At 39.9% G+C, this 17,189-nt stretch overlaps 1 protein-coding gene across 1 annotated transcript; it reads right to left on the minus strand.

Annotated features, from left to right (window-relative positions):
• Positions 1-183: 183 nt before the first annotated feature.
• Positions 184-12,124, minus strand: LOC121385494 (101 kDa malaria antigen-like; the record flags this gene model as incomplete). Its single annotated transcript, XM_041516194.1, has 3 exons — positions 184-226; positions 1,483-1,502; positions 12,017-12,124. Coding segments are annotated over 3 exons (171 nt in total), but the record flags the coding sequence as incomplete, so codon positions are not given.
• Positions 12,125-17,189: the final 5,065 nt, after the last annotated feature.

Raw genomic sequence — 17,189 nt, forward strand, 5'->3', positions numbered from 1 at the left:
TTTATAATAGAAGTGAGACATTGTTCAGTGTTTCTAAACACCACGACGTAGGTTAACACTGTTAGAGTTGGGGGTTTTATAATAGAAGTGAGACATTGTTCAGTGTTTTTAAACACCACGACGTAGGTTAGCACTGTTAGAGTTGGGGGTTTTATAATAGAAGTGAGACATTGTTCAGTGTTTCTAAACACCACGACGTAGGTTAGCACTGTTAGAGTTGGGGGTTTTATAATAGAAGTGAGACATTGTTCAGTGTTTTTAGTTGGGGGTTTTATAATAGAAGTAGACATAGTTTTATAATAGAAGTGAGACATTGTTCAGTGTTTACAAACACCACGACGTCAGACATTGTCCAGTGTGTTCTAAACACCACGACGTAGGTTAGCACTGTTAGAGCGTAGGTTAACACTGGGTTTTTTATAATAGACGTGAGACATTGTTCAGTGTTTCTAAACACCACGACGTAGGTTAACACTGTTAGAGCTGGGGTTTTATAATAGAAGTGAGACATTGTTCAGTGTTTCTAAACACCACGACGTAGGTTAGCACTGTTAGAGTTGGGGGTTTTATAATAGAAGTGAGACATTGTTCAGTGTTTACTAAACACCACGACGTAGGTTAGCACTGTTAGAGTTGGGGGTTTTTATAAGACGTGTTTCTAAACACCACGACATAATAGAAGTGAGACATTGTTCAGTGTTTACAAACACCACGACGTAGGTTAGCACTGTTAGAGCTGGGTTTTTTATAATAGACGTGAGACATTGTTCAGTGTTTCTAAACACCACGACGTAGGTTAACACTGTTAGAGCTGGGGGTTTATAATAGAAGTGAGACATTGTTCAGTGTTTTTTGTTAGCACTGTTAGAGTTGGGGGTTTTATAATAGAAGTGAGACATTGTTCAGTGTTTACAAACACCACGACGTAGGTTAACACTGTTAGAGTTGGGGGTTTTATAATAGAAGTGAGTTTACAGTGTTTTTAAACACCACGACGTAGGTTAACACTGTTAGAGTTGGGGGTTTTATAATAGAAGTGAGACATTGTTCAGTGACATTGTTCAGTGCTTTTAAACACCACGAACTGATAGAGTTGGGGGTTTTATAATAGAAGTGAGACATTGTTCAGTGCTTTTAAACACCACGACCACGACGTAGGTTTTACCACACGTGTTAGCACTGTTAGAGCTGGGGGTTTATAATAGAAGTGAGACACATTGTTAACAGTGTTGGGGGTTTTATTTACAAACACCACGACGTAGGTTAGCACACATTGTTAGAGTTACAAACACCACGACGGGGGTTTTTATAATAGAAGTGAGACATTGTTCAGTGTTTACAAACACCACGACGTAGGTTAGCACTGTTAGAGTTGGGGGTTTTATAATAGAAGTGAGACATTGTTCAGTGTTTACAAACACCACGACGTAGGTTAGCACTGTTAGAGTTGGGGGTTTTATAATAGAAGTGAGACATTGTTCAGTGTTTGACAAATGTTCGAGAAAGTCACTAGCCCTCACAGAAGCTTTGGCTAATGTCTTGTGTATTATAGTAATTCAATTGCTTATTTCCACTAGCCCATTCCAAAAATCCGCTAGCCAGGATCAAGGACTAGAGGGTTTGTCGAACTTAGCTTTTTTGTTTAGAGTATCCTTTTCCGTATATCCGATGTGCTTTTTGTCATCCTGGTCTTTCTAACACCACGAAATTAATTTTTAATATTTTGTTTTTAAAACACATACCTCTGCAAAGTAACGGTTATGGAAACAAGATCTACTCTGTTTTTAAGGCTATCCGCCCTCTCTCCCCACCCCCTCAATGTCACAGACTATTGTAACTTTATCCAAATGTTACAGGTCTGGAACCAATTTCACAAAGCATCGTACGTTAACGTCTGCGACTAGCAATTATACCGGACGTACGTGTACACGTGTTTGACTTCTATTGGAAGATGGAGCATTTTAAGTACAAAAGAAAATGAAATATCTGTACTCCTAACTGTATTTATTGCACCATAATAGTAATAAGAATTGTGGTTTAGTTGTAGATTTATGTTTACGTGCAAAACTAGGCTTACGATGTTGTGTGAAATTGGGTCTTGTAGATTAACCAAACTAGCCCCCCCCCCCCCCCCCACTCACACACACTTTGTGGCACGTTCCTACGCCCGTGCACCATTGTTTACTAGACATGAATGAATGAATGAATGTTTAATGAATGAATGAATGTTTAATGAATGAATGAATGAATGAATGAATGAATGTTTAACGACACCCCAGCACAAAAGCAGAGATCGGCTATTGGGTGTGAAACAACGTTAAGTACATCAATATGATTAGTTCCATTAAAACTTGTATAATTCTGTAAAACACAGCGTAATGTTTACTAGGTCTGCTACTATACATCAAACACTTATTAAGTGCACTTTTGTTTGTTTGTCTTTTTCAGGATGTTCTGCAGAATGATTCCATAAAATTAGACTGGATGTTCCGACTGTCCTTACTGCAAGATATAGCCAGTGTAATAATTGTATTTGTTTATTGAGACACCGTACGAGCACCCCAAAACGGGAATCGTTTAAATATTAATCGCTTTTATCACATTTCCTCCCTACGTTCCAGCAGCATACCGCCGCCTTTCTCTTGGGTTGTAACTATCTGTGTTCTTCACGTAATGCCCATCGTTTCTTTCTTTGTTTCTTTATCCCACTGGCCCCTTTCCTTTCTCTCCATTGACTTATCTCATTTCTTCCCTATCTGGCAACCCCTCCTATCTTTCAACTACTTTCGATGTTCACTTTCACATCCATGTCCTTATCTCTCCAACCGCGACAGGTGTTGTCTCTTGTAGCTATCCATGCCACACACCTGCCATTTCCCCATCAGCTTTTAGCTGTGGGCTTAGTCTGACCACTTCGGAGAGTGTTCAGTAGTTACTTCTGGCATTGTTAAGAGGCACTTGTAACTACCTACTATTCGTCCCTACTACCGGCGGTTGTTAGTTTGTTCCGTGGGTCAGACCAGCTTTATCAGCTTTTATAGCGTCTATTTTTTACTAATAACCGTTTAATATGAATATATATATATATATATATATATATATATATATATATATATAATTATAAGCCAAAATAAGAACTGTGAAACTTGCTATCCCCTGATGAAGGTGCGAGAAGCCATTGTGACGTGAGAAAATTGTGAGAAAAGCGATTACTGTTTATAAATTCAAATAGCTATGCACACGCGAACTAGCAAAAACCCACATACGGACGTATTTTTGGCTGCACGCTACAGTTCCCCTTTTCCTGCATTTCAAAGCATTTTCGACATCAGAATACATTCTATGACACATGCTACATTAGACGAACCACACATTTATGAAATACAATCGTTTGATAATGATAATGCAAAAATTCAGTATATGTTGTTCCACCCCTAGACCAGAGCACCGCCTTATTTCGCTGTTATGTAAATGCAAGTATACCACACACACAGTTGTTATTATTTAGGAACTAAAAATAACAAACAACTTCAAACCAATGACTTTGTATGGTACAAAGGTCAGCCAATTTGTAATCGCCAAAGAAACATTTCAAAATGCACGTCATTATTTTTGTTTTTGTTGTTTCAATGGAATAAAATAGTGGATGTAGGAGTATTCTAGGGAGGGAGTGTAGCGTTTAAAAAAGACATCATATTGAGGGAGAAGTGCAACATTTAAAAATAGAATCTATGATATTTAAAAGCATACTAACATGCATTATATATTGGTAATACAAACAAAAAACCCAAACATAACCAAAAAAACCCCACAAAAAAACAATACCCCCCCCCCCCCCAAAAAAAAAAAAAAAAAAAAATCACCACCAAACCGTCTAAGATATTATATGTCCCCAACTAATCATAGTATTAACTGGAATTTACGGGGCACTTCAAAAACCTCTAGTGGAGCGCACATCCTCAACATTTTCCACCTGTATCCACTCCTTATCAATACCTATTTCTTAAAACGGTTTATAGTAACTAGACACGGCAGAACGGGGGGGGGGGGGGGGGGGGGGGGGGGGGCTGAGAGCTCTAGCCCCACCAATAATTTTGAATAAAAAAAATATTATTGGTAGTAACTCTTAAGGCAAATATGAATTGTACTTGTAGAATGCAGAAAATCACATTTCAGGACATCTAGTTTTCAACATTTTACGGGGGAGCATACCGCTGAAGCCCCTAAAAACTGTGCTTTGCTCGATCTGTCAGCCCCCTCTATGTCTACTTGATTCTGTCGTGCCCGTTAATGCTCTACCACCGAGATACATGCCACCCTCGCGGAATCGTGGATAATAAAATTAATAGATGTATTTACTGTCTTTTTAGGGTATGTCTTTTCTCCACGACACCAGTATAAAAGTTCACGGCCATTTGCGATCAACCAACTGCCTGGTGAACCGGAAGTTCGTGCTGAAGCTCACTGGCTTCGGTTTGCCCTCATTCCGGAAACAGTTGACAAACGAAGAGCAATCGCCCACGCACGCACAATCTGAAAGTAAGATCAGTGTTTCGTTATCGTCGTCATTTTGTTGTTTATTTATTGGGAAAATGTAGCTGGTTTTCTCTCTCAGACTATATGTATAATAACCGAATGTTTCACTTCCAGTAGCCGATGATTAATATACTAATGTACACTAGTGGTGTCGTTAGGATGGATGGATGGACAAATAGACAGATCAAAATGATTGACTGGCGCCCTGGCTCTCTGGTTGACGTCTGTCATACTCACTTACTCACTAAATCACTGATAAACAGACTAGTCACTTACTGAAAGACATGTTTTATTTAACGACGCACTCAACACATTTTATTTACGGTTATATGGCGTCAGAGATGTGGCTAAGGACCACACAGATATTGAGAGAGGAAACACACTGTTGCCACTTCATGGGCTACTCTTTCAGATTAGCAGCAAGTGATCTTTTATATGTACCATCCCACAGACAGGATAGTACATACCACGGCCTTTTATATACTGGTCGTGGTGCACTGGCTGGAACGAAGTCACTTACTGATTCGTGGACTGAGTCGCTCACTCGCTGACTAACTGACTCACCAGCCAACCAGCCAGTCAGATAGACAAACAGACGGACAGACAGATGGACAGACAGACGGCCCAACAGGCAGACATACATACACTATTATATAGAGAGCATACGCGCCGCCAATAAAACTACATTTGCCACAGTAAAACAACCGATGCACGTCGGCAAATCTGAAACCAGTACTTAGGATTATCTCGTAATTCAATGTTAGGTGCACTTTGATCCGATGCGATTCTGCTTGTTATACAACAACCTACAGTGCGAGCTTAATGCTGTATTAACTCTGGGTTGATCACTTATTTTTGAGGATTTTTTTTATTTTTATTCCTGTCATCAATTTTACATCAAACTATTTTTTTTTCAGAACTCCTCTGGGTAGCGCCGGAACTACTCCGTACGTCCGTATCGAATGGGACCCAGAAGGCCGATGTCTACAGTTTCGCTATTATTCTAGAGGAGACCATTCACAGGGCCTTACCATACGACCAGTGCCGATCAGACATGGGACCTAAAGGTAAGGGGAGGGCCAAGGAAGATCCAGTAGCTCATACTGGGTTAGGGGCTGTGTTGGGGTAGGGGTCTGTTTAGAGGAGGGGACTGTGTAGGGCTTGAAGATCTGTGTAGGGCTTGAAGGTCTGTATTGGGGTGATGGTCTATGTAGGGGTGGGGGTTTGTGTGGTAGTGCGGGACTCTAGAGGGTAGGGGGTATGTATACGTGTGGTGGATTGTAGGAGTGGGTATCTGTGTAGGTGTGGACTCTGTATAGTGGTGTAGGGGGATCTGTATACGGATTGGAGGTCTGTATTGGGGTTGGAGGTCTGTATTGGGGTCGGGGTCTATGTAGGGGTGGGGTGCGGGTTGTATGGAGGTTAGGGAATCTAGAGCGTAGGGGGGTGGGGTATGTATATGGGTGGTGGACTGTAGGAGTGGGGGTCTGTGTAGGTGTGGAGTCTGTGTACTGGTCGGCTCTCTCTCTCTCTCTCTCTCTCTCTCTCTCTCTCTCTCTCTCTCTCTCTCTCTCTCTCTCTCTCTCTATGTGTGTGTCTTTCTCTCACACACTTAATCACTATCTCCTCTCTCTCTCTCTCTATTTCTCTCCCCTCCCTCACTCCCTCCCTCAACCAATGACATGAAATGACAATAACATTACATCGCATCACATCACATCCACATCGCATCGCATCGCATCGCATCGCATCACATCACATCACATCGCATCACATCACATCACATCACATTACATCAAAGAACCATACTTTATAATTTGTTGAGGTGCGGGAAAACATTATTCTCTGTTTTCGTGTAGAGATCGTACAACTCGTGGCCAGTCACATGGAGCCGCCATTTCGTCCCAAGATGGACAAGTTCCAGAATAACGCACCCATGGGCGTGTATAGTCTGATGTACCGATGCTGGGCGGAGTCGCCTGACGATAGACCCACCTTCAGTGTCATCGGGAAAATCCTCAAAAAACTTCAAGGGTAACGCATTTTGTGAATTTGTCAGTTTTTCAGCATTTATCTTTCTTTGTCCTTAAATATAATATTAAAGAAACCGATAATACTACACGAGTGGCTGTTAGATACGTTTATCTTATAACGTGTATGTGATGTAACAAGTCATAATCTGTTTTGATTGGTTTTCATTTTCAGCCAATAGAAACAGTGGCTGCAGAATAAATTATGTTTTTATATACATGTGTAGAATTAAAAATATAAATATTATATATTTAAATAGGAACAAAGAGATGAACCTTGTCGAAGCACTGTTTCATCATCTGGACTAAAAAAAAATATTGTTCTAATCTGAAATCCTGAGAGTTATATACATATTCACGAGGCACCATTTTCCTACTGGCACCCGAAGCTTAATTGTTTATATAGTATGAAAATTATACATGTTTTATATTTAATTAGGAACAAAGAGGTGAACATTGTCGAAGCACTGTTTCATCATCTGGACTAAAAAAAAATATTGTTCTAATCTGAAATCCTGAGAGTTATATACATATTCACGAGGCACCATTTTCCTACTGGCACCCGAAGCTTAATTGTTTATATAGTATGAAAATTATACATGTTTTATATTTAATTAGGAACAAAGAGGTGAACATTGTCGAAGCACTGATTCACCGCTTGGAAGAATATTCCTGTAATCTAGAAGACACTGTGGAGAAGCGAACTCAGGAGCTTCTCAATGAGAAGAAAAAGTCTGAAACTCTTCTTTACCAGATACTGCCAGTGTACGAATCATATTTGTATCCATATAACGTTTTAGTATTTTCACTAGAAATTTAGCAAGACATGGTAGACTAAACACTTTGGGGACATTTTCATCATTTTCAGGGCACGTTTTTCATTAATGACAAAACCTGTTGAAATACAAATAAATGTAATTAATGGATGTAAAAATATATAATGTTCATGGATATTTTATTAAGTAATAATACATTTTGAGTGTTTCATGAAGGTAATTTTAGAACTAATTATTGAAAAAAGCTTGTTTAATCTCAGGGCAGATAAGTGCTGATTAAGGCAAGAGGGTACTAGACTACTGGGGGTATGGTGTCGCATCATATTAACACAAGCTAGGGAAAACACAATCGTGCATACCAGATATCTCAAGATAGCCTGTGTCTCCCTAATTGTTTATTAAAGCTGCAATCTGAGCTGAGGGAGAGGGAAAGAGAGAGATACAGGGGGAAGATAGTAGGAGAGTTGGAGAGAGTCTGAGAGATACAGATACATGGTAGAGAGAGAGAGAGAGAGAGACAGAGATACAGGGGGAAGATAGTAGGAGAGTTGGAGAGAGTCTGAGAGATACAGATACATGGTAGAGAGAGAGAGAGAGAGAGACAGAGATACAGGGGGAAGATAGTAGGAGAGTTGGAGAGAGTCTGAGAGATACAGATACATGGTAGAGAGAGAGAGAGAGAGAGAGAGAGAGAGAGAGAGAGAGAGAGAGAGAGAGAGAGAGAGAGAGAGAGAGAGAGAGAGAGAGAGAGAGAGAGAGAGAGACAGAGATACAGGGGGAAGATAGTAGGAGAGTTGGAGAGAGTCTGAGAGATATAGATACATGGTAGAGAGAGAGAGAGAGAGAGAGAGAGAGAGAGAGAGAGAGAGAGAGAGAGAGAGAGAGAGAGAGAGAGAGAGAGACAGAGACAGAGACAGAGACAGAGAAACAGAGAGACAGAGAGAGACAAAGACAGACAGACACAGACAGACAGAGACAGGGAGACAAAGAAGATAGAGAGAAAAAGGGAGAGGGAAAGAGAGATATAGAAGGGGGAGATAGTAGTTGGAGAGAGACATAGAGATACAGAGATAGGAGTACAGGGGTAGAGAGAGAGAAGAGAGAAAAAGGGAGAGGGAAAGAGAGAGAGAGAGAGGAGGAAGATAGTAGGAGAGTTGGAGAGAGACATAGAGATACAGAGATAGGAGAGAGAGAGAGAGGAAGAGAGAAAGGAGAGACAAAGGAGAGAGAGAAAGAGAAAGAGCGCGAGAGAGAGAGAGAGAGAGAGAGAGAGAGAGAGAGAGAGAGAGAGAGAGAGAGAGAGAGAGAGAGAGAGAGAGAGAGAGAGAGAGAGAGAGAGAGAGAAAGGCGCACACACCTCAGCTTATTAAGCTGTCTGTTCAGGACAGTGGGTTAGTGGTTAGTAAGAAAGAAGTCGGTGTAGAGGTCTTACACCTACCCATTGAGTCGTTACAACTCGCTCTGGGTGGGAGCTACCTACCATCCTTATGTCCGATAGCTTAACGACGACGCCACTCTGGCCGGTTATACGTGTATAATATGTTGATAAACCTCCACAGGCCGGTGGCGGACCAGTTGAAACAAGGCAAGCCTGTAGTGCCGGAGATGTTCGACTGTGTAACAGTCTACTTCAGTGATATCGTCGGCTTCACCTCCATGTCGTCGGATAGCTCTCCCGTCGAGGTAGGAAGAAGAAGTTTGTTTTGTTTAACGACATCACTAGAGCACATAGATTAATTAATCATCAGCTATTGGTAATTCTGACTCGTAGTCATCAGAGGAAACCCGCTACCTTTTCTCCAATGCAGCAAGGAATATTTTATATGCACTATCACACAGACAGGATAGTACATACCACGGCATTTGATATGCCAGTCGAGGATTCATTTGATTCCTTTTCATTAAATATTTCTCCCCTCTCTTCTCTGTCCCCCCTTTTTTTAATATTGTTCTTCCCTTTTTTTATCCCCCCTGTTTTTGCTCTCCTTCTTCTTCTTCTCCATCTTTCTTCTTCCTTTTCTTTTTCTTTTTCTCTCCTTTTTTTTTTCCCCTTCTTTCTCTCTCCTTCCCTCTCTCCTCTTTCCTTCCCTTCCCTTCCCCTTCTTTTCTTTTCCTCTCTTCCCCCTCTTTCTTCCTTTTCTTCTTCTTCCTTCCCTTTCTTTTCTTTTCTCTCCTTCTTTTTCCCCTCTTCTTCTTTTTTTTTTTTTCTTCTTCTTTTCTTTTCCTTCTTTTTTCTTTTTTTTCTTTTTCCCTTCTCCTTCCCTTTTTCTTCTTCTTCTCCTTCTTTTTTTTCTCTCCTTTTCCTCTTCTTTCTTCCTTTCCTTTCTCCCTTTTCTCCTTCTTTCTTTTTTCTCCCCTTCTTCTCTCCTCTCCCCCCCTCTTTTCTTCTCCCTTTTTTTTTTTTCTTCCTTCCTTCTTTCTTTTCCTTCTTTTTTCCTCTTTTCTTTTTCTCTTTTCTTTTCTTTTTCTTTTTTTTCTTTTTCTCTTTTTTCTCCTTCCCTCTTTTTCCTTTTTTTTTCTCTTCTCCTTCTTCTCCTTTTTCCCCCTTCCTTTCCTCTCTCTTCCTCTTTTTCTCTTTTTTTTTCTCCTCTTCTTTTTCTTTTCCTCCCTTCCTCTCTTTTTCTTTTCTTTCTTCCCTTTTCTTTTTTTTCCCCTCCTCCCCCTTCTTTTTTTTCTCCCCCTTCCTTTTCCTCCCTCTTTTCTCTTTTCTTTTTCCTCCTCTTTTTCCCCCCCCTCTCCTCTTCCCCCCTTTCTCCCTTTCTTCCTCCCCTTCCTTTTTTTCTCCTCTTTCTCTCCCCCCTTTTCTTCTTCCTTCTTCTTTCTTCTTCTCTTTTTCCTTTCTCCCTTCCCCCTTTTCCCCCTTTTTCTCTTTTTTTTTTCCCTCCCTCTTCCCCCTCCTTTCTCTTCTTTTTTTCCCTTTCTTCCTTTTCCTTTTCCCTCCTTTTTCCCCTTCCCCTCTTCTCTTTTTCTTTTTCTCTTCCTTTTTCCTTTTTTTTCCTTCCTTCCCTCTTCTTTTCCTTTTTCTCTTCTTCTTCCCTCCCCTTTTCCTTCTTCTCCTCCTCTTTTTTCTTCTTTCTCCTCCTCTTCTTTTTTTTCTTCCCCCTTTCCCCCTTTTCTCTTTTTCCTTCCCCCCCCCCCCCTTTTTCTTCTCCCTCTCTTTTTCTTTTCCCCCTCCCTTTTTTCCCCCCATTATCTTTTCCTTTCCTCTCTTTCTTTTCTTTTTTTTTCTTCTTCCCTTTTTTCTCTCTCTCTTCTTCTTTTCTTCCCTTTTTCCCCTTCCCTCCCCCTTCTTCCTTTTCTTCTTTTTCCCTCTTTTTTTCTTTCTTCTTTCTTCCTTCTCTCTTTTTCCCCTCTCTTTCTCCCTTTTCTTTTTCCCTCTCTCTTCTCTCCCTTCTTTTCTTTTTCTTCTCTCCTCTTCCTTTTTCCTTTTTTCTCTTCTTTTCTTTCTTCTCTTCTCCTCTCCTTTTCTTTTTCCCTTTCTCCCTCCTTCCCCTTCTCCTTTTCATTTCTTCCCTCTTTTCCTTCTTTTTCTTTCTTTCTCTTTCTTCTTCTTCATCCTTTCTCTTTTTTCTCCTCTCTTCTTCTTTTTCTTCTCCCTCTTCCTCTTCTTTTTCTTTTTTCTTCTCCCCCTCTTCTTCTTTTCTCTCTTTCTTTCCTTCTTTCTTTCCCCTCCTTCTTTTCTTCTTTCTTCCTTTTTCTTCTCCCTTCCTTCTCTTTTCTTCCCTTTTCTTCTTCTCCTTTTCTTTTCTCTTTTCTTTTTTTCTCCTTCTTCTTTCTCTTCCTTCTCCTTTTTCTTCTTCCTTTTTTTCTCCCTCTTCTTCTTCCTCCTTTCTTTTTCCCCCTTCTTCTTCCTTTTTCTTTCTCTTTCCTTTCCCTTCTTTTTTTTCTCCTTTTTCCCTCTTTTTTTTCTTCTTTTTCTTTTTCCCTTTCTTCTTTCTTCTTTTTCTTTCCTTCTCCTCCCTTTCTTTTTCTTCCCCTTCTTTCTTTTTCTTTTTCTTCTCCTTCTTTCTCTCCCCCCTTTTTTCTTCCTTTCTTCTTCTCTTTTTCCCCCTTCTTTTCTTTTCTCTCCTCTTCCCCCCTTTTTCTTTTTTTTTCCCTTTTTCCCCTTTTTCTTCCCCCTTCTTCTTTTTCTTCTTTCTCCTTTTTCTTCCCCTTTCTTCTCCTTTTTTTCTTTTTTTTTCTCTTTTCTTCTCCCCCTTTTTCCTCCCTTTCTTCTTTTTCTTTCCTTCCTCTTCTTCTCCTCTCCCCTTTTCTTTCCTCTCCTTTTTTTCTCCTTCTCTCTTTTTCTTTTTTTCTCCTTTTTTCCCCCTTTTTCTTTTTTTTCCCCTCCCCCTTCTTTTTCTTCTCTTTTCCCCTTTTTCTTTTTTTTTCTTTCCTTTCTTTTTTCCCTTCTTCCTTTTCCTTTTCTTTTTTTTTTCTCCTTTTCTTCTTCTCCCCTTCTTTCTCTTTTCTTCTTCTTCCCTTCTTTTCCTTCCCCCCCCCTCCTTTTTTTTTTTTCCTCCCTTTCTTCTTTTTCTTCCTTTTTCCTCCTTTCTTTTCCCATCCTCTCTCCTTTTCTTTCCCCTTTTTCTTTTTTCTTTTCTTCTTTTTCTTTTCCCCCTCTCCTTCCCTTTCCTTTTTTTTTTTTTTTTTTTCTTTTTTTTTCCCTTCTCCTTCTCCTTTTCTTCTCCTTTTCTTCTCTTTTTCCCTTTCTTTTTCTTCTTTCTCTTTTTCCCCCTTTTCTTTTCTTTCCCTTCTCTCCATTCTTTTTTCTCTTTCCCTTTTCTCTTTCCTTTTTTCTCCCTTTCTCCCCCCCCCTTTCCTTTTTTCTTCTCCCTTCTTCCTTTCTTTTCTTTTTTTTCCCCCCTCTTTTTTCTTTTTTTCCTTTCCTTCTTCCTCTTTTTTTCTTCCCCTTTCCCCCTTTCCTCCCTTTTTCTTTCCCTTTTCCCTCTTTTCTTTTTCCCTTTTTCTCTTTTCTTCTTCCTCTTCCCCTCTCCCTTTCTCCTTCCTTTTCCTTTTCTCTTTTCCTCCTTCTTCCCCCTTTTTCCTTTTTTCTCTTCCTTTCCTTCCTTTCCTCCCCTTTCCCTCCTTTCCTTCTCTTTTTCTTTCTTTCTCTTTCCCCTTTTTTTTTCTCTCTTTTCCCCTCCTCTTTCCCCCCTCTCCTTCTTCCTTTTCTTTTTTCTTTTTTCTTCTTTCCTTCCCCTTCTTTTTTCCTCTCCTTTTTTTCCCCTTCCTTTCTCTCTTTTCCCCCCCCCCTCTCTTTCTTTTTCCCCTTTTTTCTTCTTTTTTTTCTTTTCCCTTTTTTCTTCCTTTTTTTTTTCCCTTCTCTTTCCCTTTCTCTCTTTCCTTTTTCTCCTTCCTTTCTTTTTTTCTCTCCCTCCTTTCCTCTTCCTTCTTTCTTTTTTCCTTCTTCTCTCCCTTTCCTCTTTTTCCCCTTTTTTCCTCTCTTTCCTTCCTTTTCCTTTTTTCCTTCTCCTTTCCCTTTTTTTTTTTCCTTCCTTCCCCCCCCCCTTTCCCTTCTTCTCCCTTCCTCTTTCTTCTTTCCCTTCTTCTTCTTTTTCTTCTTCTCCTTTTCTTCTCTTCCTTTTTTTCTTTCTTTCCTTTCTTTTTTTTTTTTCTCCTTTTTCCTTCTTTTTTCTCTTTTTTTCTCTTATTCTTTTCTTCTTTCTCTTCCTTTCTCTTTTCTTCCTTCCTTCTTTTTCTTCCCTTTCTCTCCCCTTCTTCTTCTTTTCTTTCCCTCTTCCCTTTTCTTTTTTCTCCTCTCTTTCCTTTTTTCTTTTTTTTCCTTCTTCCCCCCTCCTCCCTCTTTCCTCTCCTCCTTTCTCCTTTTTTCTTTTCTTTTCTTCTTTCCCTTCTCCTCTTCCCTCCCCTTCTTTCTTTTTTTTTCTTCTTCCCTTTTTCCTTTTCTCTCTCTTCTTCTCCCCTTCCATTTTTCTTTCCCCCCTTTTTTTTTCTCCTTCTTCCCCCCCTTTTTTTTCTTCTCCTTCTTTTTTTCCCTTTTTTTCTATTTTTCCTTTTCTTTTCCTTTCCTTTTTTTTTCCTTTTTCTTCTCCTTCTTCTTTTTTTTTTTTTTTCTCCTCCCTCTTCTTCCTTTTTTTCTTCCTTTCCTTCTCTTCTTTCCCCCTTCTTTTTCTTCTTTCCCTTCTCCTTTTTTTCCCTTTCATCCTTCCCCCCTTCCCTTCTTTTTTTTCCTCCCTTCTTCTTTTTCTTCTCTTTTCTTCTCTTTCTTTCTCTTCTCCTTCTTTTTTATTTCCCTTCTTCTCTCCTTCTTTTTTTTCCCTTCTTTTCCTTCTCTCCTTTTCTCTTCTTCTTCTCCTTTTTTCTTTCTTTTCTCCCCCTTCTCTCTTTCCCCCCTTCCCCCTTCTTCTTTCTCTTTCTCCTTTCTTTTCCCACTTTCTTCTTCCCCCTTCCTTTTTCCTTTCTTTTTCTCTTCCCTTCTTTCTTCTTCTCTTCCTTCTTTTTTCTTCCTTTCCCCTTCTCTTCCCTTCCCCTCTTCTTCTCCCACTTCTTCTTCTCTCTCTTTTTTCCCTCCCCCCCTTCTTCTCCTTCCCCTCCTTCTTCTTCTCCCCTTTCCTTTCTTCCCTCCTTTTTTCTTTCCCTTTTCTCTTCTTTTTTTCTCCTTCCTTTCTTTTTTTTCTTTGTTTTTTTTTCCTTTTTCCCTTCTCCTTTCTTCTCCCCTCTTCTCCTTCCCTTTTCTTCCTTTCCCTTTCTTCTTCTTCTTTTTCTTTTTTTTCTTTTTCTTTCTTTTCCCTCCTTTCTTCCCTTCTAATCTCTTCTTCTTTTCTTCCTTCTTTTCTTCCCCCTTTCCTTCCTTTTTCCTTTTCTCTTCTTCTTCTCTTTCTTCTTTTTCTTCTCCTCTTTTTTCTTTTTTTCTTCTTCTTCTTCTTTTTCTTTTTCCCTTTTTCTTTTTTCCCTTCTTTTCATCTTCTTTTTCTTTCTTCCCCCCCTTCTCCTTCTTCTTTTTTTTTTCTTTCTTTCCTTCCTCCCTCCCTTCTTTTCTTTTTCCCTCCTTCCTTTTCTTTTTCTTCTTTTTTTCTTTCTTCCTTTTCTTCCTCCTTCTCCTTTTCCTCTTTCTCTTCCTTCTTCTTTCCCTTCCCTTTCTTCCCCCTCTCCTTCCCCTTTCTCCTTCCTTTTTTTTTCTCCCCTTTCTTTTCTTTTTTCTATTCCCCTTCTTCTCTTTCCTCCCCTTCTCCCTCTTTCTTCTTCCTTCCCTTCTCCCATTTTCTCTTTTCTTCATTTTCCTCACTTCTTCTTCTTTTTCTTCCCCTTCCCTTCTTCTCCTTTTCCCCTTCTTTCCTTCTTTTTTCTTCTTCCTCTTCTTCCCTCTTCTTCTCTTTTTCTTCTTCTTCTTCTTTCTTCTCTTCTTCTCCCTCTCCCTTTTTCCTCCTTCTCCCTTTTTCTTCCCCTCCTCCTCCTTCTTCTTCTTATTCTTATTATTGATAATTTTCTATTGTTATTTCCAGGTAGTCGAGTTCTTGAATGAACTGTATACCCTATTCGACAGCGTCATAGAAAACTATGACGTCTATAAGGTAACTATGATACATGTTACTTATTGATATTGGCATTAAATCATCAGCGAACTTTCATTTGACATCTGTGTTAGTGGTTTACAAGCGTCTTTCACGTATTGTACAGAGGTCGAACTGGGCTGACATTCCTCCCGCATTTGCGATCCAGCAAGTTACAAATTCTGCCGGACCCAATCAAATCAGACCGGACCAAACCTGATTGACTCAAACTAATATGTGAATATAAAAATAATTGCCTTGACGACAGGCTAAGCAATATACCGACCCGTGGTGATGTTAGCCGGTAAAAACTAATATGTGAATATAAAAATAATTGCCTTGACGACAGGCTAAGCAATATACCGACCCGTGGTGATGTTAGCCGGTAACAACCTGTCGGGACGGTAGTATTGCGACCCCTGCTGTAAAAACCGAACATGTAAATAGTTGCTAAGTTGGTGTTAACTCACAACTCGTCCATCCCAAATAAAAATCATTTGCTGCTAATAATAAAAAAATGTAGCAGGTTTCCTCTAACACTTTGTGTCAAAAGGTACCAATTATTTGACATCCAGTATCCGATGATAAATAAATCAATGTGGTGTAGTGGTGTCGTTAAACAAATACACTTTTAACTAACTCTATAGACTATTATGTTAGAATTACCAAATCCAAATGGGTGAATAAATCAATGTGCTCTAGTGTTGTCGTTAAACAAAACAAACTTTAACCATGCCATAAGCATAGAAAGGAAGAATTTTTTTTTATTTAACGACGCACTCAACACATTTTATTTACGGTTATATGGCTTCATTCATATGGTTAAAGACCACACAGATTTTGAGAAGAAACCCGCTGTCGCCACTACATGGGCTACTCTTTCCGATTAGCAGCAAGGGATCTTTTATTTGCGCTTACCACAGGCAGGATAGCACAAACCATGGCCTTTGTTGAACCAGTTATGGATCACTGGTCGGTGCAAGTGGTTTACACATACCCATTGAGCCTTGCGGAGCACTCACTCAGGGTTTGGAGTCGGTATCTGGATTAAAAATCCCATGCCTCAGCTGGGATCCGAACCCAGTACCTACCAGCCTGTAGACCGATGGCCTAACCACGACACCACCGAGGCCGGTTCCCATAAGCATAGTGTCTAGGGTAGAATGTCACTATGCAGTTAGATGTTGGTTTATATTTTTTCTCCTAACGATGTCAACATTTAGTTGACGAAACGTTGAGCTTTTAAACTTGTCGTTTTAAACAGAAACTTTACTTTTATTTATTTATTTTATATTTATAGCAATGATATACCAAACTTTTAAACTCCTGAACGTCCAAATAGTACTTAGAATAGTATATAATCATGAGACAATGATATTATAGTTAATATACCGGCCTCGCTGGTGTCGGACATAAGGCTGGTAGGTAAAGGGTTCGCAGCCCGGTACCGGCTCCCACCCAGCGCGAGTTTTAACGACTCAGTGGGTAGGTGTAAGACCACTACACCGACTTCTTTCTCAGTAACCACTAACCCACTGTCCTGGACTGACAGCTTAATAAGCTGAGGTGTGTGCGCCTCTCTCTCTCTCTCTCTCTCTCTCTCTCTCTCTCTCTCTCTCTCTCTCTCTCTCTCTCTCTCTCTCTCTCTCACTACACCCTCTTCTCTCTCACTAGCCACTAACCACTAACAACTAACCCACTGTCCTGGACAGACAACTCAGATAGCTAAAGTGTGTGTGCCCAGGACAGCGTGCTTGAACCTTAATTGGGTATAAGCACGAAAATAAGTTAAAATAAATAAAATAGTTAATATAACATAATCAAGATGAGCCAAATTGTCGATGTATATTTTATGTGTATATCTATTTTAGTATCTTTCCATAAGATACCGTCACGCCAACTAGAAACTTTCCATAAGATACCGTCACGCCAACTAGTAACTTTCCATAAGATACCGTCACGCCAACTAGTAACTTTCCATAAGATACCGTCACGCCAACTAGAAACTTTCCATAAGATACCGTCACGCCAACTAGTAACTTTCCATAAGATACTGTTACGCCAACTAGTAACTTTCCATAAGATACTGTTACGCCAACTAGTAACTTTCCATAAGATACTGTTACGCCAACTAGTAACTTTCCATAAGATACCGTCACGCCAACTAGAAACTTTCCATTACGCCAACTAGTAACTTTCCATAAGATACTGTTACGCCAACTAGTAACTTTCCATAAGTCACGCCAATACCATAAGTCACGCCAACTAGTAACTTTCCATAAGATACCGTCACGCCAACTAGTAACATTCCATAAGATACCGTCACGCCAACTAGTAACTTTCCATAAGATACCGTC

Source organism: Gigantopelta aegis, chromosome 11 (genome assembly GCF_016097555.1).
Source record: "Gigantopelta aegis isolate Gae_Host chromosome 11, Gae_host_genome, whole genome shotgun sequence".
In the NCBI taxonomy this organism is placed as follows: domain Eukaryota; kingdom Metazoa; phylum Mollusca; class Gastropoda; order Neomphalida; family Peltospiridae; genus Gigantopelta; species Gigantopelta aegis.